The 17,555-nt window shown below is 35.5% G+C and overlaps 2 protein-coding genes across 2 annotated transcripts; both read right to left on the bottom strand.

The window, feature by feature from the left end:
- Positions 1-7,927: 7,927 nt before the first annotated feature.
- LOC110634796 (L-type lectin-domain containing receptor kinase IX.1-like) lies at positions 7,928-9,832 on the bottom strand. Its single transcript, XM_058150552.1, has one exon. It carries the CDS (start codon positions 9,797-9,799, stop codon positions 7,928-7,930), a length of 1,872 nt encoding a protein of 623 aa, XP_058006535.1. The 5' UTR covers positions 9,800-9,832.
- A 177-nt stretch (positions 9,833-10,009) lies between these two features.
- On the bottom strand, positions 10,010-14,102 carry LOC110634793 (L-type lectin-domain containing receptor kinase IX.1-like). Its single transcript, XM_021783934.2, has 3 exons — positions 12,483-14,102; positions 10,586-10,912; positions 10,010-10,057 (listed from the first exon to the last, which is right to left on the bottom strand). The coding sequence occupies exons 1-3, from the start codon at positions 14,100-14,102 to the stop codon at positions 10,010-10,012; spliced, it is 1,995 nt and encodes a 664-aa protein (XP_021639626.2).
- Between the last annotated feature and the right edge of the window lie 3,453 nt (positions 14,103-17,555).

Genomic DNA, 17,555 nt, shown 5'->3' with positions numbered 1-17,555 from the left:
TGCGAGTAAAATATTAATTTTAATTATAATTTCAATATTATTATATGTTCAGGAATGCCCATGCATCACTTATAAATATGTATCTATGTAGTTAAATATTAGGCACATTTTATATTGCATTCTTAATTAATGAATTGCCATAGATGTTGTTTGTGGTAATTTGGAGCAGTGTGCGTGCGTTGGCGTGCGTGTGCTATGGTATTCGATATGGATAAGTTAGGGTAAACACGGCTTGAGAGACACTCGCTGGGACCCTACATTTGGTTTATTAAGTGAAAGTCCGGCTTGAGAGACACTCGGTGACAGAGGTTGGATTAAGAGGGCTGTATAGGGGATTAGCTCCCATATATGTATTGCTTGACAGTGTTGAATGTATGAGCGCTCCAAATTGCCTTTTTGCTGTTATGATATGAAAATTATGACGATATTGCATTTCACTCCACAGGATGCATTAGCTTTAGATAGTTATAGAGATTATGATTAAAATTGGCATTTTACTCTCTGAGTTGAACGTTCACTCCTGTTCATCTATTTTTCCAGGCTACAGGAGGATTATTTGTTGTGGCTAACCTGCTGTTCTTCTTCGCAGGTCCATTAATAGTATTTAATGTATTTTGTACAATTGAGTTAAATTTTAGACTCCGTATGTGTTAGAAGTACTTATTTTTATTTTGGGCCTGTATTATAAAAGTTATGTTGGACCTGTAAAATTATTAACTGTATGCATCATGAGATTGGATGAGGGAGCTGAGCTCCTATTTGAGTTATGACATTTTGATTATATGGAGGGTGAGCTGAGCTCCCCAATTTATTATATATTGTGTTTACAGGTCAGACGAATCAAAAACTCTCCATTAAATGGTCCATTTTATGGCCGGACTCTGTCCGGTTGAATTCTTGAAATTGGGCCCAAATGGGCCTTAGAGTTGGGTTAAGGAATAGTTAGGCTTATTATGGGTCTCGAAGGCTTTAGGCTGGCCCAGGTCCTAGTGCCGGTCCGGCCCATAGGTTGGGTCATGACAAAAGTGGTATAAGAGCTTAGGCTCTAGATTCATGGGAAATAATATACTTGGGAGTGTAAAAGGAGTCTTGTTAAAATGTTACATGCGGAGTATAGGATTCTATTTCGTCTTTTTCTGTAATTCTTTCTTTTTAGATTCTGCGTTATATCTCATATAAAATATAAGAGTGCCTTAGTTAGTGTCTTAATTTTCGTGGAGTACATAGAAATGTGAAATAGAGTTAGCAGACATGTTGAGATCTGCCATGGGAATACGTTTTTCAAGAAACACTATATTCCTATCAGTATGGGTTCAAGTGTTGTGCCTATGATAAGGGTGAGGATATTACTGCTGGTAGTCGTCAGTAGATGACCCAGTCAGAGTAAGTTTACGATAATAGTAGATTGAAGAGAGATAAGAGATTAGGAGACCTACTCTATCAGGACATATTGTAGTAACTATACAATGTTCTCGATATTTGCTATGTAAGCTGCAGATTACAGTATTGACATGAGATTATTGTGTAGAGCTGCGTGCATCCCCGTGGTGCTTTATAATGAGAGTGTTTGCGGATGGCCTCTGTTTTGGTACAATTATGCCAGAACAGAGTTCTATATCTGCAAAGGAGTTGGGAACTCCTGGTTAGGGATCTAGAGCTAGAATATCGAAAGGTCACAGTTGGGTGGTAACTAGAGTCAGTAACTCGGTTACCCTAACATGAGCTCGAGTTACATCAAGAGTTGCCATCAAACCAGAGGTTGCGGATTAGTTGCAAAGTAAAGGTGACATCTATAGAGTGAGACCATCTGGTCTTCGGTATGGAATTTCGGATGGTTTTTGCAGTACGACAAATGTTTTGCTTAGAGCTTAGTGAGAATAGTATACCTTATGTGTATCAGCAAGGTGTAAAGTACAACCCTACTACCTATGGAAGGTCGGAACTATGAATTAATGATTTACAGAGCTATGATATGATAAGAGAGTCATTAATTTGACATGGTTTTGGCAAGTTGGTAAATTTAGTACCTTTGTTGTAGTAAGTTAGGGTATAGTCCTATCTTTTTGGAAGGGATCGAAGGTTATTATTGATAATGATGACTTATGGAGTAGTGTCCCAGATGGGATTGTAGCGTGAGATAGAGAGTTGTTAGCTCATGTGTTCTGGAGAGGGTATAAGTTCCATGTAGGAATTATAAGATGTAAGATCAAGATGTATGTAAGCCTTAAATTGAATGACGGGTTTGGATACCTAGTATTTTAAGTTTCAGCTAATTAAATGGATATGAAAAATTAGAGTTGCTACAGATCCCCTCCCTAAGGTAGTAGGGGGTAGTATGTAGTCCAAAAGGGTAAGAATAGAGATCACGCAGGAGAAGTATGACTGCTATTCCCTAAGTTTATCCTTAGCTTCTTAATGCTTAAGACTAAAGTATACTCCAAATAAAGTAAAAGAAAAAGGACAAAAGTTAGCATCGATAAATCATAGAATATATATATATATATATATATATATATATATATATAGATGGAGTGCGGTTCAAATGCAGTAGGAGAGATAGCCTGAATGCCAGTAGAAGTCTAGCTAGGGTAGTTAGCCTCAACGCAGTAACATTGAGATATAGATGACATGGTAGGGATAGTGGAAAGGTATAAGTTTCTGATATGACAATCAAATTCAAGAAGAAAATAGAGTTAAAGGATGGAAGAGTGAAAGTTCTGATTTGGGTAAGATAAAAAGAGTTGGCTAAAGAATAAACTGGAAAAATAGATTAGGATAAGATTAGGAAGAATATAGGAAGGGTAAACGAGATAAACAAAAAAAAAAAAGGATAGAGAGCGTAGAAAAGGATGGCATTAGAAAGAACATTGTTAAGTTATAGAACCCAAAAGTACAGGACTTAGAGCAGGTCATAATTGATGTAGTGTTAGGAGCCTAAGCCTAGAGCTTAGAGTTATAGGATCTAGATTAGACCTTATCTGTTTTCTACCCCCAAGGTAGGATAATGGGACAATGACATAAGAACCCTTTTGGTTGTTGACAGTATAATGGAAATTAGGTGAGGTGTGCGACCAAAGTAGGTAATGGCTTGAGCGTCTTTGTGGTAACTTGAATTGTATTGTCAGATAAAGAAGCAAGATCAGTAGGAGTAAGTTGGATAAAAGTCAACATAAGGGATATAAATATGCAAGATGAGGGATAATGTCACAGAGGCTTGATATTAAAATTTAGAGTGGTGAGACCTAGAGTCAAAAATTGGAGTTAGACATATTTTTAGTGTGATCTATAGAATAATTATGTAAAAAGAAAAAGAGTAATAATAAATAAATAAATAATAGTATGATAATATGAAGTAGAATGCTAATAACGGTTAGAATAGGACAAGATAGGTATAGGTTTAATTATAAGATATTGAGAAGTACATGGATTAGAGGAGTGATTGTTGGTAAGATTGGAGTAAATCTGAAAGAATCTGTGAGTACTTTTATCTTCTAGAATATAACTAAGTATAAAAAACATTGGACAAATAATTATAATTATGGAAGATAAATGGAGAGTAAAAGAGAAATAGTAAATTCTAAGATGATATATCAGGCAGGACAACAGTATAACAAATGGTAGATACAACTAATATCTTGTAATAGAGCACAATAATTACAAAGAAATAATAAACTAAAAAGGGAGACTAAGGGGTATGAGCTAAATCTTGTTTATCAAACAATGGTATACCATAAATGGTGGGAGAAAATTTCTCCTTCTTTTCAAATTGGCTCGTGTTTCGATTTTAGGAGATTATGTTAAGAAGAGAGGTCGTGTTAAAGTGATCCAATTAATTGAAAATTTGATGGGCATTAGTACATATCCAATTTTTTGAGGTGAAAATGACGATAATGGTGTACCTAATGTTAAGTATGAAAGAATGATTAGAGAGGTGACAGGAGTTAAATCGAGCTAGTTACTAGGGCTTACTACCCTTTTGAACTATAAGCTAGAGGAAATTCTATTTGCTAATGAGTTACAGCGAATGAAATTGTTGCTAATGGAAAAAGTTGAGGCTGAAGTTTGGAAAGCTATGGGCAGTATATGTGATTATATTAAGGAGAATGAACACGTGAAGTATCTTATTCAGAATTAAGGCATGGCACATATTTCCCATAGTCGTGTTAGTTCAGATAGAACTTATAATTTCTGGGGCTCCTATCCATCTAGGATGAGCAATTTCCTACTAAGGCTAGCAGGAAATGATAATGTTCTGATAGGTAAGTTGGGAAAGGGGATTAAAAAGAATTTTCTATGGTTAATTATAAATGTTACATAATGTGAAGAATGTGCTGGTAGGAGTCAATCGTAAAGTTAGAATTCTCGAAGTAATAGAACTAGTAATCAAGATAAGACTAAGAAATAAAGAAAAAAGAAAGAAAGTTAAAGTTGATGATGGGATGGACATCCTTTGAAGGAAAAGGTGTGAGGGTGATATAGGACTAAGATTAAGGAATAAGTACAACATTTTGAAAAGATATCAACGATAGCAAAAATAGAAAAAGAAAGCGGATAAGATCCAAAGGACAGGAAGAAAGCTCGGTAGAGCTAGTTATAATGATGAGGGTAAGAAGGAATAGGTATGCTAGGAACACACTAAGAGATGTTTGAAACAAATTATTATGAGATGATAGATTAAAGGAGTAGTAGAGCCTCGATCTAAGTGGCAATGTGTCAAAAGTAGGCCACATGCTAAGAAGCTTTATGAAGAAGTCTAGATATTTCCATTTCAGAGAAGGAGTGGGAAACGATAAAGTTGCATTAACTGGGTTATCAGGGAATACAAATACATTTGTCCTATAAGAGAAGAGACCCTGTTCACTTTCCAATATTGATAAGTGGTGTAGGGTACGCTTGACACTTGGATGGAGCTCTACATAACTAGTTACATAAGATGGACAGGAGCTGGTCTAAGGACCTTAGTAATGACACAAAAGAGATTGAAAATTTGAAGTATCATGGGAGTGAGAAGATTTATAAGTATTGACCATTGAGGTCATAGGACAAGTAAAGGTTTCGAACGAGATGTATATGATAGGTGCTACAGGAAAGCATTTCATAGGATACTATAGGGTAAGGAACATAAGTCATGTTTTTGGGGAACATAGATTATTGAAACAAAGAAATGAGGACTGAAGTCACCAAGAGACATGTTAGGGCATAATAAAAGTGAGGTAAGCACCAAAGTTGATTAGAGTTATCAGATATCAAGTCGAGCGTAGTGGAGTTATAATGAGTACTAGAGATGACGAAAAAAAAAAAAAGAGGGATAAACGAGTAGTCAGATGTGATGGTTTAGACTCAGAAGGAGGATGGTAGCTGGCATACTATGACAGGGGCAGATAGACATAAAAATTTTTAGCCATCCATGCAGATCCAAGGTGGAAAGATGTAAAATTTACAATGGGTGACCGTGTTCTTGAAGGTTTCTCCTATGAAAAGGGTTATGAGATTTGGAAAGAAAAGGCAAATTGGTACTCCGTTATATAGGACCTTTTAAGATCATGGACAGAGTGGGAGCAGTTGCCTATCAGTTAAAGTTGCCACCAAACCTTTCTCATTTCCACCCAGTATTCCACATTTTCCTGCTTAGAAAGTATGTTTCCGATCCTTCTCATGTGCTGCAACCAGACACAGTGGAGTTAAATGAGAATTTGATCTTTGAGGAGCAACTAGTAGCCATAGTAGACTATTAGATGAGACAACTTTGGTCAAGACAAATCCCTATAGTTAGTCCTGTGGAGGAGTTAATCTATGGAGGAATGCACTTGGAAGTTAGAGTGGGATATGCACAGCAAGTACTTATAAGTTTGATATTGTGTCATTGTTCTGCCTTGTGTAAAATTCGAGGACGAATTTTCTATAAGGGGAGAAGAATGTAACATCCCTAATTTTCAAATAATAATAATAATAATAATAATAATAATAATAATAATAATAATAATAATAATAATAATAATAATAATAATAATAATAATAATAATAATAATTATTATTATTATTATTATTATTATTATTATATATATATATTTTATTCTAACCTTGGTATTTTGGACTTCGCGTATATACTTTTATTTCGTGGAAATTCGATCGTCGCCCGGATTGGCAATTTTGGGCCGAGCAGATAAGCTGCTGGAATTATTTCAGAACCGGGTCAAGATTATAGGCTACCCCACCATTTTCAAACGTTCTAGACGCGTTCCAGTTGTCAAATTTGGCATAGGTAAACTCGAACTCTACATTACTCAATTTTTGCCTTGTACTGGGTTAGAATAAAATTTATAAAATATTTGTGGATGATAAGAAAATTACGATTCCTATTGCAATAGCCTTATAATATTGTTAAGGACCGCGGGGCAGATTTATAGAATTTTTAAAGTTAGTTTGGATAGTTTTTGAAAAATATTAATTTTGAAGTCTTATAATTGAGTTGTCTGATGTTGTGATTATTGCTTGGTTTGGAGGATCCAGGAGGGGCCATATAATGATGATGAGATATGGGTTGAGTTTAGAAGTGTTATTTGAACTATTTTGCAGGTTGGGTAGGTCATAAGTATAGGGGAGACTCTGCCAAATTTTTAGCACAATTTAGGGTGTCTTTGGTCTTTTCTAAACTTGTATTGAGTCAAATATATTAAATAATTACAATGAAATTGTCATGTGAGCTGGGACAGCCTTCCTCCTCTGCTCAGCCGCCGCAGTGACCTCTGTTCAAGTTTGTGAGTAAAATATTAATTTTAATTATAATTTCAATATTATTATATGTTCAGGCATGCCCATGCATCACTTATAAATATGTATATATCTAGTTAAACACTAGACACGTTTTATATTGCATTCTTAATTGATGAATTGCCATGGATGTTGTTTGTGGTAATTTAGAGCAGTGTGCGTGCGTGTGGCATGATATTGGATATGGACAGGACGGGTAAACACGGCTTGAGAGACACTCGCTGGGACCTGATCATTTATGGATAAGTCGGGGTAGACACGGCTTGAGAGACACTCACTGGGACCCCGCATTTGGTTTATTAAGCTAAAATTCCTGCTTGAGAGACACTCGCTGGCAGAGGTTGGATTAAGAGGGCTGTATAGGGGATCAACTCCCATATATGTATTGCTTGACAGTGTTGAGTGTGTGAGTGCTCCAAATTGACTTTTTGCTATTATGACATAAAAATTATGACGATATTGTATTTCACACCACAGGGTACATTAGTTTTAAATAGTTATAGAGATTATGATTAAAATTAGTATTTTACTCTCTGAGTTGAACGCTCACTCCTGTTTATCTATTTTTCTAAGCTACAGGAGGATTATTTGTTGTGACTAACCTGCTCTTCTTCTTCACAGGTCCATTAATAGTATTTAATGTATTTTGTACAATTAAGTTAAATTTTAGATTCCACATGTGTTAGAAGCACTTATTTTTATTTTGGGCATGTATTATAAAAGTTATGTTGGACCTGTAAAATTATTAATTGTATGCATGATGGGATTGGATGAGGGAGCTGAGCTTCTATTTGAGTTATGACATTTTGATTATGTGGAGGGTGAGCTGAGCTCCCCAATTTATTATATATTGTGTTTACAGGTCGGACGAGTCAAAAACTCCCCATTAAATGGTATTTATGGTCGGATTCTGTTCGTTTGAATTCTTGAAATTGGGCCCAAATAGGCCTTAGAGTTAGGTTGAGAAATAATTAGGCTTACTACGGCCCTCGGGGGCTTTAAACTGGCCCAGATCCTAGTGCCGGTCCGACCCATAGGTTAGATTGTGACAATAACTACATTTTCTTCTTAGTCCATATGAAAGTAAAGTAAATGTATCTTTACGAAAGCAAGTGAGTCTATTATTTCTACGGTACATATGCAAAGAAGCAGACATCTAATTTATTGGAAGATTGGGCAATAATGCGTCGAAATTAAGAACATGAATCGCTTGCCTGATTGAAGGCCTTGACCCGTGATCTGGTTGAGCGCACCATAGTCCAACGATCATTAAACATTCCATTTGTTTCTCATAAAAATCCATATTAAGTCTCCTATCAACAGCCAATCCAAGCGTCCTGTTTCTATAATGATCCCAGACCCACTCTACCAGACTCATTTCAGGTCTGTCTTCAATGGGATCTAGCACTCTTCTTCCAGTCGCAATCTCCAAGGCTACCAGCCCAAACCCATATACGTCTGATTCTTTACTAGCCTCACCTGTGCTTATATACTCCGGAGCCATGTACCCTTCAGCTTCAGCCAACCCTGCATTTTGTCGAACAAGCTCTTGGTTCATGAACCGAGCTAATCCAAAATCACAAAGCTTGGCATTAAAATTTGAATCTAGCATTATATTGCTTGATTTCACATCTCCGTGCACCAGACGTTGTTCCAACCCTTCATGAAGGTAGACCAAAGCAGAGGCCAATCCATGCGTTATTCTGTATCTCATATCACAAGTAAGACGAGTCCTATTCCCAAAAAGGTGAGAATCAAGACTGCCGTTTGGCAGAAGCTCATAGACAAGCAGGAATTTACCCTTTTCATAGCACCAACCTACGAGTTGTAATAGATTTCGATGCTTCAACCGGCTTATGATCTTCATCCCTGTTACGTACTCCTTTTTTGTCAGTTTTGAACCCCAAAGGTATTTCGTAACAGCAACTGACATATTTGAATGAGTAAGGTGCCCCTTGTGAACAGAATGAAACCCTCCTTCAACAAACTTAGTGTCATTTGAGAAATTGCTAGTGGCTGAAGCAAGCTTATTGTAAGAAAATCTTTGCAGACCTCTTACCCTTTCGAGGTCATCGTTAATTGACATTAAGTTAATTGTCTCTATTATTCCCCTCATCATCTTCTTTGTCCACCGAGCACCAAATGCTATAATCACCGCACCTATCAGGACACAAGCTGCTACGACTACAAGTATTACCAGTTTAATCTTTCTAGCGTTTTCCTGGTCTGTTTCATCTGTCTCCAAGCTTGAACTGAACTCCCACGACAGAATTGCGTGGCGTTCTACATAATCTCTTGTAGCAGCTGAAAAGCCAATTGTGACCCACTGAGGAAGAACCTCCCTGAGATCAACAACGGAGGAAAGACTGGTAATCTCTTGAGAATTATCGGTAAGAGCATACTTCCAGGACACACTCAGATTCTTGGTACTACCATTATAATTAATCCAGACATCAGCATTATCTCCGCTGTGCAAAGCAACATTCCAACGGGTATATGTAGATGAAGAAAGTGAATTGATGTTAATACCCACATGCTCAAACAGAGGATCCCATTGCGGGTCTGGGTTTGTGTCAAATTCAATGTGAAGTACTTGGTTTGTAGAGTTCATGGTTGTGATATTATATAAGCCAAGAAAACCACCGACTGAATTCACTGGTACTTGAAATCCCACAGGAGCGAGGAAAAAAGCGAACCCAGAAGTATAAATAAAACGTCGCTGGATGTCTACAGTAGAAGTAAAACGGGTGGTGAAGTCTGAGAGCTTTTGTGTCTTGGAATCCCAGACTTGTACCTTCTCTGCATAAGTTGCTCGACCAACTTGACATTGGTAAGTATCACTGTTAAGTTCAATGGCTCCAACAGAAGGAGCCGCACCACCTTCATAGATCAAGCTAGTGTCAGTTGGTTCAAACCTTGTTTTCCGGAAAGATATTGAATTAGCAGAGGCAAGAAGAAGTAGAAGAAGGAAGGAGAGGAAGCAGAGAGGTAAACTCTGCCTCCGTACATGGTAGAAAGAAGTAATCATACTGATACACAGAAATTGAGAGGAAACTGAATCACAAAAATAGACGCATGAAGCAGAAGAAGAGGTCGATGATGCCACATTGGTCCTTTATCTTTATAAATCTATAGAAACACAACAGGATATAATTCCAATATCCCTCAATATACCATAAGAATATCCACCTTTTCTCTTTCTAATCTGTCATTGTCACAATGGAAATGCAAGATACTTTCATTCCCCAAAAACTACGCCAATTTGCTGCTCTGTTTTAGCAATAACCTGCCAAAAAAGACAAGACAATAGATCCATTGTTAGTCCATCTTGCATTGGGCGAAATCAGAAATTTTTATATTTTGAAAATTGTTTGCATCCCAAAATAAGAACTAACAAAATAACTTGAGAGGCACTCCATATATAGAGACAAAAGAGACTAAATACGAGAAATTGTACAGAGGATCGGTTGTGCCAAGTCTATATGCAAAAAGCTAGTTGCAATTTGATATGTGGCACCTTCAAACAACATATAGCCAATTATCATAATAAAACATTTCAATTTAAGTCCAATGGTTTCATTGCAGTCCTTCCTGCAAGGAAAGTGATTTCTCACACAGCTTGTCTTCCAAGCAAGAGTGTGCGACTGTGCATATATATGAGTAACAAAATTAATTTAATTAACCTGAAATCTGATTTAACTGTGATGGAAGGAAACAAAAGTAAAATAAATTAATTCTATAGATTGACGTCGAAAAAACCTTCAGCTAATTCAAAACAGAAACCGGGTGCGTTTTGCAGGAGCTAACGACATGCCCCGATGCTTGAATACGATATCAAAGGTTCACCAAAGCTAACTGATGGCGGGGGCACATGATACATAGGAACTGGCAATTTTGTCGGAAGATTTGGCAATTCAACTATAAAATTAAGAACATGCACTGCTTGCCTTATTGTGAGCCTCAGATTATAATCAGGAAAGGCACACCATAGTCCAATCACCATTAAACACTCTTCTTCTTTCTCATCAAAGTCCTGATGAAATCTTTCACCAATGGCTACGCTCAGTTTGCCGCTTCCATAAAGATCCCAAATCCACTCTACCAATTTCTTTCCTGAATTTTGCTCCAAAGGATCAAATGCCTTCTTTCCATTAGCAATCTCTAATGCAACTATCCCAAAGCTATTGTCGGAAGTTGATGATATATAATTCACCCTTTTCTAACTCAAAAGAAAATTTAATTAAAAAATATTTTTTTGACATATATAACATAAAGACAGAGTTTTATAAGGCATCAATTGTTACCTTAAAAATCTTAGAATTCTTAAAAGATAAAAGAATTTCAAATACCCATAAAGGATCGACTGGCAATACATGTTTGTACCCATTGCAACTGCAAGTATTGAAAAGACATTCTCTAGGATGAAGGAAAACTTAATAACAAAATTAATGAAAAATCAATTGCTGAATAATTCTTTGATTATATATATATATTGAGAAAGATGTATTTTTTTTTTCCTTTTTTAAAGATAAGATATTTATTCGAGAAAAGTCATCAATGCGGTAAAAAAAATAAGAAATATATCTTTAATAACATTAATAACTAAACGATCATAAAAAACTTTTGGAAAATAAAAACTTGTGTAGGACAATTGTAAATTCAATATTATAATGAGAATTTATTATTTTATGAAGTTATTTTCTTTTGCTACTTAATTATTTTTATATATTAAAAATTTTTCTACTCATTAATTTTTATATATTAAAACTTTACATGCATTATTATATTTTTCTCTTTATAAAAAATTTATTATTATATATAATATTTTTTATTGTCAAATTGAACAAAACAAAATATTTTTACTCCACTCAATTTCCTGAATTATCCTTTTAATTGTCTTCTTTTATTTTTTTTTATTTATTTTTATTATTTTGTTTCCTTCCTTTTAAACATAGTGTTAAGAAATCCATGTAATTTGCCAACAAAACGAAAAGCTAAAACAATGAGGGATGGGAATTTTTCGCGTTGAAGATGGTAGAATTTTTTTTTTTTTTTTCTAGGAACTGGCAATGGGTGATGCTGGAGTAATTTTATAATAATATCATGCTTTCATATAAGGAGATTACATAGAATAACAAACTAACTATAGATTGACACATATACAATAATAATTATTATTTAAAAAAAAACTGTTTAATAGTTATAAGAATCCATCTGCTGGTCATAAGATCAAATAATTTCCAAGGAAGAACCCCAATTCAGACACTACTAGAAATTGAAAACTAAAACTAATAACTAAAGCAATTAAAAGAGCCGGATAAAAATAAGAATCTAAATAACCAATGAGATAATAAGATTGATTTCGATTCTTACTAGTTGAGAACAAAAATACGAAAGTTAATCATTAACTTTTAATGCTAATTAGGGTCGGGATACAAGTAAATATTCAAAGAAGACATCTAATTTCTATGAAGATTGGGCAACACTGAGTCGAAATTAAGAACATGAATCGCTTGCCTTATTGAAGGCCTTGATCTCTGATTTGGCTGCGCACACCATAGTCCAACGATCATTAAACATTCCATTTGTCTCTCATCAAAACCCATATTAAGTCTCCTATCAACGGCCAATCTAAGCGTCCTGTTTCTATAATGATCCCAGACCCACTCTACCAAATTCATTTCAGGTCTGTCTTCAAGGGAATCAAGTACTCTTCTTCCAGTCGCAATCTCCAAGGCAACCACCCCAAACCCATATACATCTGATTCTTTACTAGCCTCACCCGTGCTTATATATTCCGGAGCCATGTACCCTTGAGCTCCATACAACCCAGTATTTTGTGGAACAAGCTCATGGTTCATGAGTCGAGCTAATCCAAAGTCACAAAGCTTGGCATTAAAATTTGAATCTAGCATTATATTGCTTGATTTCACATCACTGTGCACCACACATTGTTCCAACCCTTCATGAAGGTAGACCAAAGCAAAGGCCAATCCAAGAGTTATTCTGTATCTCACATCACAAGTGAGACGAGTCCTATTCCCAAAAAGGTGAGAATCAAGACTACCATTTGGCAGAAACTCATAGACAAGCAGGAATTTCCCCTCTTCATGGCACCAACCTATGAGTTGTAACAGATTTCGATGCCTCAACCGGCTTATGATTTTCATCCCTGTTATGTACTCCTTTTTCGTCAGTTTTGAACCCCAAATATATTTCGTCACAGCAACCGACATATGTAAATGAGTTAGGTGCCCCTTGTGAACAGAAAGAAACCCTCCTTCAACCAACGCGGTATCACTTGAGAAATTGCTGGTGGCTGAAGCAAGCTTATTATAAGAAAATCTTTGCAGACCTCTTCCCCTTTCGAGGTCATCGTTAATTGACATCAAGTTAATTGTCTCTATTATTCCCCCCATCATCTTCTTTGTCCACCGAACACCAAATGCTATAATCACCGCACCTATCAGGACACAAGCTGCTAAGACTACAAGTATTACCAGTTTAATCTTTCTAGCGTTTTCCTGGTCTGTTTCATCTGTCTCCAAGCTTGAACTGAACTCCCACGACAGAATTGCGTGGCGTTCTACATAATCTCTTGTAGCAGCTGAAAAGCCAATTGTGACCCACTCAGGAAGAACCTCCCTGAGATCGACAATGAAGGAAAGACTGGTAGTCTCTTGAGAAGTATCGGTAAGAGCATATTTCCAAGACACACTCAGATTCTTGGTGCTACCATTATAATTAATCCAGACATCAGCATTATCTCCGGTGTGCAAAGTAACATTCCAACGGGTATATGTAGATGAAGAAAGTGAATTGATGTTAATACCAACATGCTCAAACAGAGGATCCCATTGCGGATCTGAATTTGTGTCAAATTCAACGTGAAGTACTTGGTTTGTAGAGTTCATGGTTGTGATATTATATAAGCCAAGAAAACCACCAGCTGAATTCATTGGTACTTGAAATCCCACTGGAGCAAGGAAGAAAGTGAACCCAGAAGTATAAAAAAGACGGCGCTGGATGTCTACAGTAGAAGTGAAACGGGTGGTGAAGTCTGAGAGCTTTTGTGTCTTGGAATCCCAGATTTTGACCTTCTCTTCATAAGTTGCTCGACCAACTTGACATTGGTAAGTATCACTGTTAAGTTCAATGGCTCCAACGGAAGGAGCCGCACCACCTTCATAGATCAAGCTAGTGTCAGTTGGTTCAAACCTTGTTTTCCGGAAAGATATTGAATTAGCAGAGGCAAGAAGAAGTAGAAGAAGGAAGGAGAGGAAGCAGAGAGGTAAACTCTGCCTCCGTACATGGTAGAAAGAAGAAATCATACTGATACTCAGATTGAGAAGAAATTGAATTACAAAAATAGACGCATGAAGCAGAAGAAGAGGTCGATGATGCCACATTGGTCATTCATCTTTTTAAATCTGTCGAAGCACAACAGGATATAATTCCAATATCCCTCGATAGAATCCACCGTTTCTACTTTCTAATCTGTCATTATCACCAATACATCTGCATGGGAAATGGAAGATACATTTGTTCCCTCACAAACTACGCCAAATTGCTGCTAGTGCTATGTTTTAGCGATAACTTGCCAAAAAAAAGGACAAATAATCCATTGGTAGCCCATCTGGCTTGACAACATAACGCCATCATCTTGCTTAACATTATAATGTCATACTAGATAATTTGTGAAGAAAACTAGGACTGAGCAATAAGTAGTTAAGAAGTGAATAAACCTAAGGTGACAACTCACATCAATATTTGATAAATAATTAAGTTCGTTAATTTCAATAATTAGATTTTTAGTTTCAATAACATAAAAACCATATGGCAAAAATAAAAAGATGAAAAATACATAACGGCCAATAATTCTTCCCAATAAAAAAAAAAAAGCATTTTTGGTCCATTAAAACGTGGGTCTAATTAACCCATTCAAATTGTTCATAAATGAAGTAAAAGTTTCCTCCAAGGCCCATTTAATATAAAGGGGCCCAATTGAAAATTGACCGGTAGATAGATAACTCGCACTCGTGTTTGTGAATTCGACTAATTATTGAATACACCAAGAGTGTCAAAATAATATTCCCTTAAATATAACAAATCAATTATTCTTAAAGTGAGACTCATGTTTTTCAGAGAAAAGTTTATGTACACCTAATAATCTCTTTGTAAAGTGTAAATAACGTTACGTAACACAACACTCCTCTTTGATATTGACACAAGCAAACCACAAATTATAGTGTATTGATATGCTGATTATTGAAAGAAAACACTTGCTCCTTAAATTTAGGAATGTAAGATTCATAATTTTGTGAATGAGGATGCATAAGTACAGGCAACGTATAATCATTTATTCACTGCACATAGTTCTGCAGTGTGTAAAAATTAATTTTAAAAAAATTACGTAAGATTGATATTATATAGGTGAATTGTAATATTTTACTATATATTTTGTATTTAAATTTACGGTTGAATGAGGCTTAGACAAAAGATTTTGGCATGACAATTTTATTAATCCATACTTCCATAAGCACATAGAGAAATCATTTAATCACCCTATTTTGTACAGGTATTATTAGACTAATTTTCTTATATTGCTTTTTGATGTGGCCCAACTGTAAGGGCATGGGTCGTCCAAGTAGTATAGAAAAGATATCGTTCCTTCGAAGAGTTGTGTTAATGATTGAATTTTTTATATAAAAATTGACTAATTTGAACTATTTTTGAAATTCAAGCAATAGATTAATAGGTATTGAAGTGTGAAATCTATATATGCAAAATTAATAATCTAATTAATAATGTGAAGATTCAACTAAATTTGCACTAAATTAAAATAAGCAAATTGAAATATGGCAAGCTTTAAAATGGCAAGCAATTAAATTCGATTAGAAATTAACAATGATAAAAAGGTGATTCTGGAGTTTGGGAGTTCATATTCAAGCTATTTTGTGATTTTTAAATTGGTTATCCAATCTTATGGAAATTATGGTTTTTAAGGAGATTAATTCTTAAATCATTTGAATACTCTTTCGAGTGAGACAAAAAATGCCTTAATCAATCTAATCTTACTTTCATGAAGTTAAAATTAATCAAGATACATTAAGTTTTTTAATTAATCTGTAAATTCTCTTAATCCCTAGTCTATTTCTATATCTAAGTTAATTAAGTCTAATTTCTTGATTATCTATCATAAAGTTTTCTCCTTTCGGTGCTTCAACCATGGATTAAAAACTAATACTTAATGGGATCCTACACTAAGCATGTCATTAAGCACACAAGAAATGGATAAAATCTCATTAAAATCACAAAATATGAATTACCCAATCCAAATCTACAAAATATCTCAAATATTATATACCAACTCCAGAATCTATTGAAAAACTACTCACTATCCATAATGATTACAAGAAATTCTGAGTAAATATGGAAATAAAACTTAAATCTATGCTAAGAACTAGGAAACCCGATGCAAGAAAGATAGAAAGTAGGGAAGAAAAGGGGAAAACTCCAAATCTTATTCAGAAATGGAGAAGTGACGTTTATGCTCTGTTTCCTGACTCCTCCTCTGCTGCTGCTCTTTCTTTTCTTTTTTTTTTTTTTCTTTTTTTCTCCCTTCTGAAATGAGATAAGGACATGTTTATATCTTTCTGACAAGTAGCCCTAAAATGGTGTGTTTGAGGTGAAGTTCACATGAGGGAATCTTCTGCCAGCTCATTATGAAGAGTTGCACAAGTTGTGCAAGTTTCTTATGCAGATTCCATGCAAAATTGGTGGTTCCAGGTGCTTCCCGTGATGTTGCATAAGCTATGCAGGTTGGTTGTGCAGTTGTTTTCAAGCTTTGGAGTCTTCTCTATGAAACTACATAAGTGGACTGCATAAGTTATGCAGGCCCTTATGCAGTTTTCAGCAGGTTTAGGGCTCTCTGCGTGAAGCTGCATAAGCAAAGAATGGATCTGCATAAGTTATGCAGTAGCTTATGCAAGTTTCGGCCATTTTGATTGTCTCCTCCGTGAAGCTGCATAAGCAGAGTGCGAGACTGCATAAGTTATGCAGTTTTCCGTGAAGCTACATAAGTAAGGAGGAAATCTGCATAAGTCATGCAGTAACTTATGCAGGTTTCGGCAAGTTTGGAAAATTGCTTCTTCTCCCTGTGCAGAATTGCACAACTTATGTTGTAAGTTATACACATTTCTATCACTTTGCATTCTTCAACTTTCAAGCTTTGTTTTTGATATCTTTGGCTGTAGAAATCACTCCTCATTGGCATAATTTCTTTTTAGTCTCTCAAAAACACCATTTTTCCTACAAAACAAAGCAAAATTACAAATTAACCCAAAAATTGACAATTATGAAAAACTATCTAAATAACTAATAAAATTGGCTAAAAGTGACTAACAAGTGAATGAAATGGCCATGAAATTTAACCTAAATGACTATGCAAAATGCATGTATCAAATACCCCCAAACTCAAATATTTGCTTGTCCTCAAGCAAACTTTAAAATATAATGCAATTTTTTTTTTTGGGGTGCCTTGTCCAAAGAGCTTTGAAAATCACCTATTAAAGTAACTTAACATACCTTTAGCCATACCAACAATCCATATACCCATCCTTTAAGATGCAAAGAATCTAATGCTTATCCAAGCTTTTACCGCTTAGCCATCAAGTCAATTATCATCCAAAATTCCCAAACCAACCAATCAAAAGAGAAAGTCATGCTTAAAAGGAATTCTAAAACAATCAATAGCCAAAGTGTCTCTATATAGAATGATGGAA

This window comes from Hevea brasiliensis, chromosome 7, assembly GCF_030052815.1.
Source record: "Hevea brasiliensis isolate MT/VB/25A 57/8 chromosome 7, ASM3005281v1, whole genome shotgun sequence".
NCBI lineage: Eukaryota > Viridiplantae > Streptophyta > Magnoliopsida > Malpighiales > Euphorbiaceae > Hevea > Hevea brasiliensis.
Note: the sequence above shows the minus strand (reverse complement) of the source record. Positions and strands in the feature narration are given on the sequence as shown.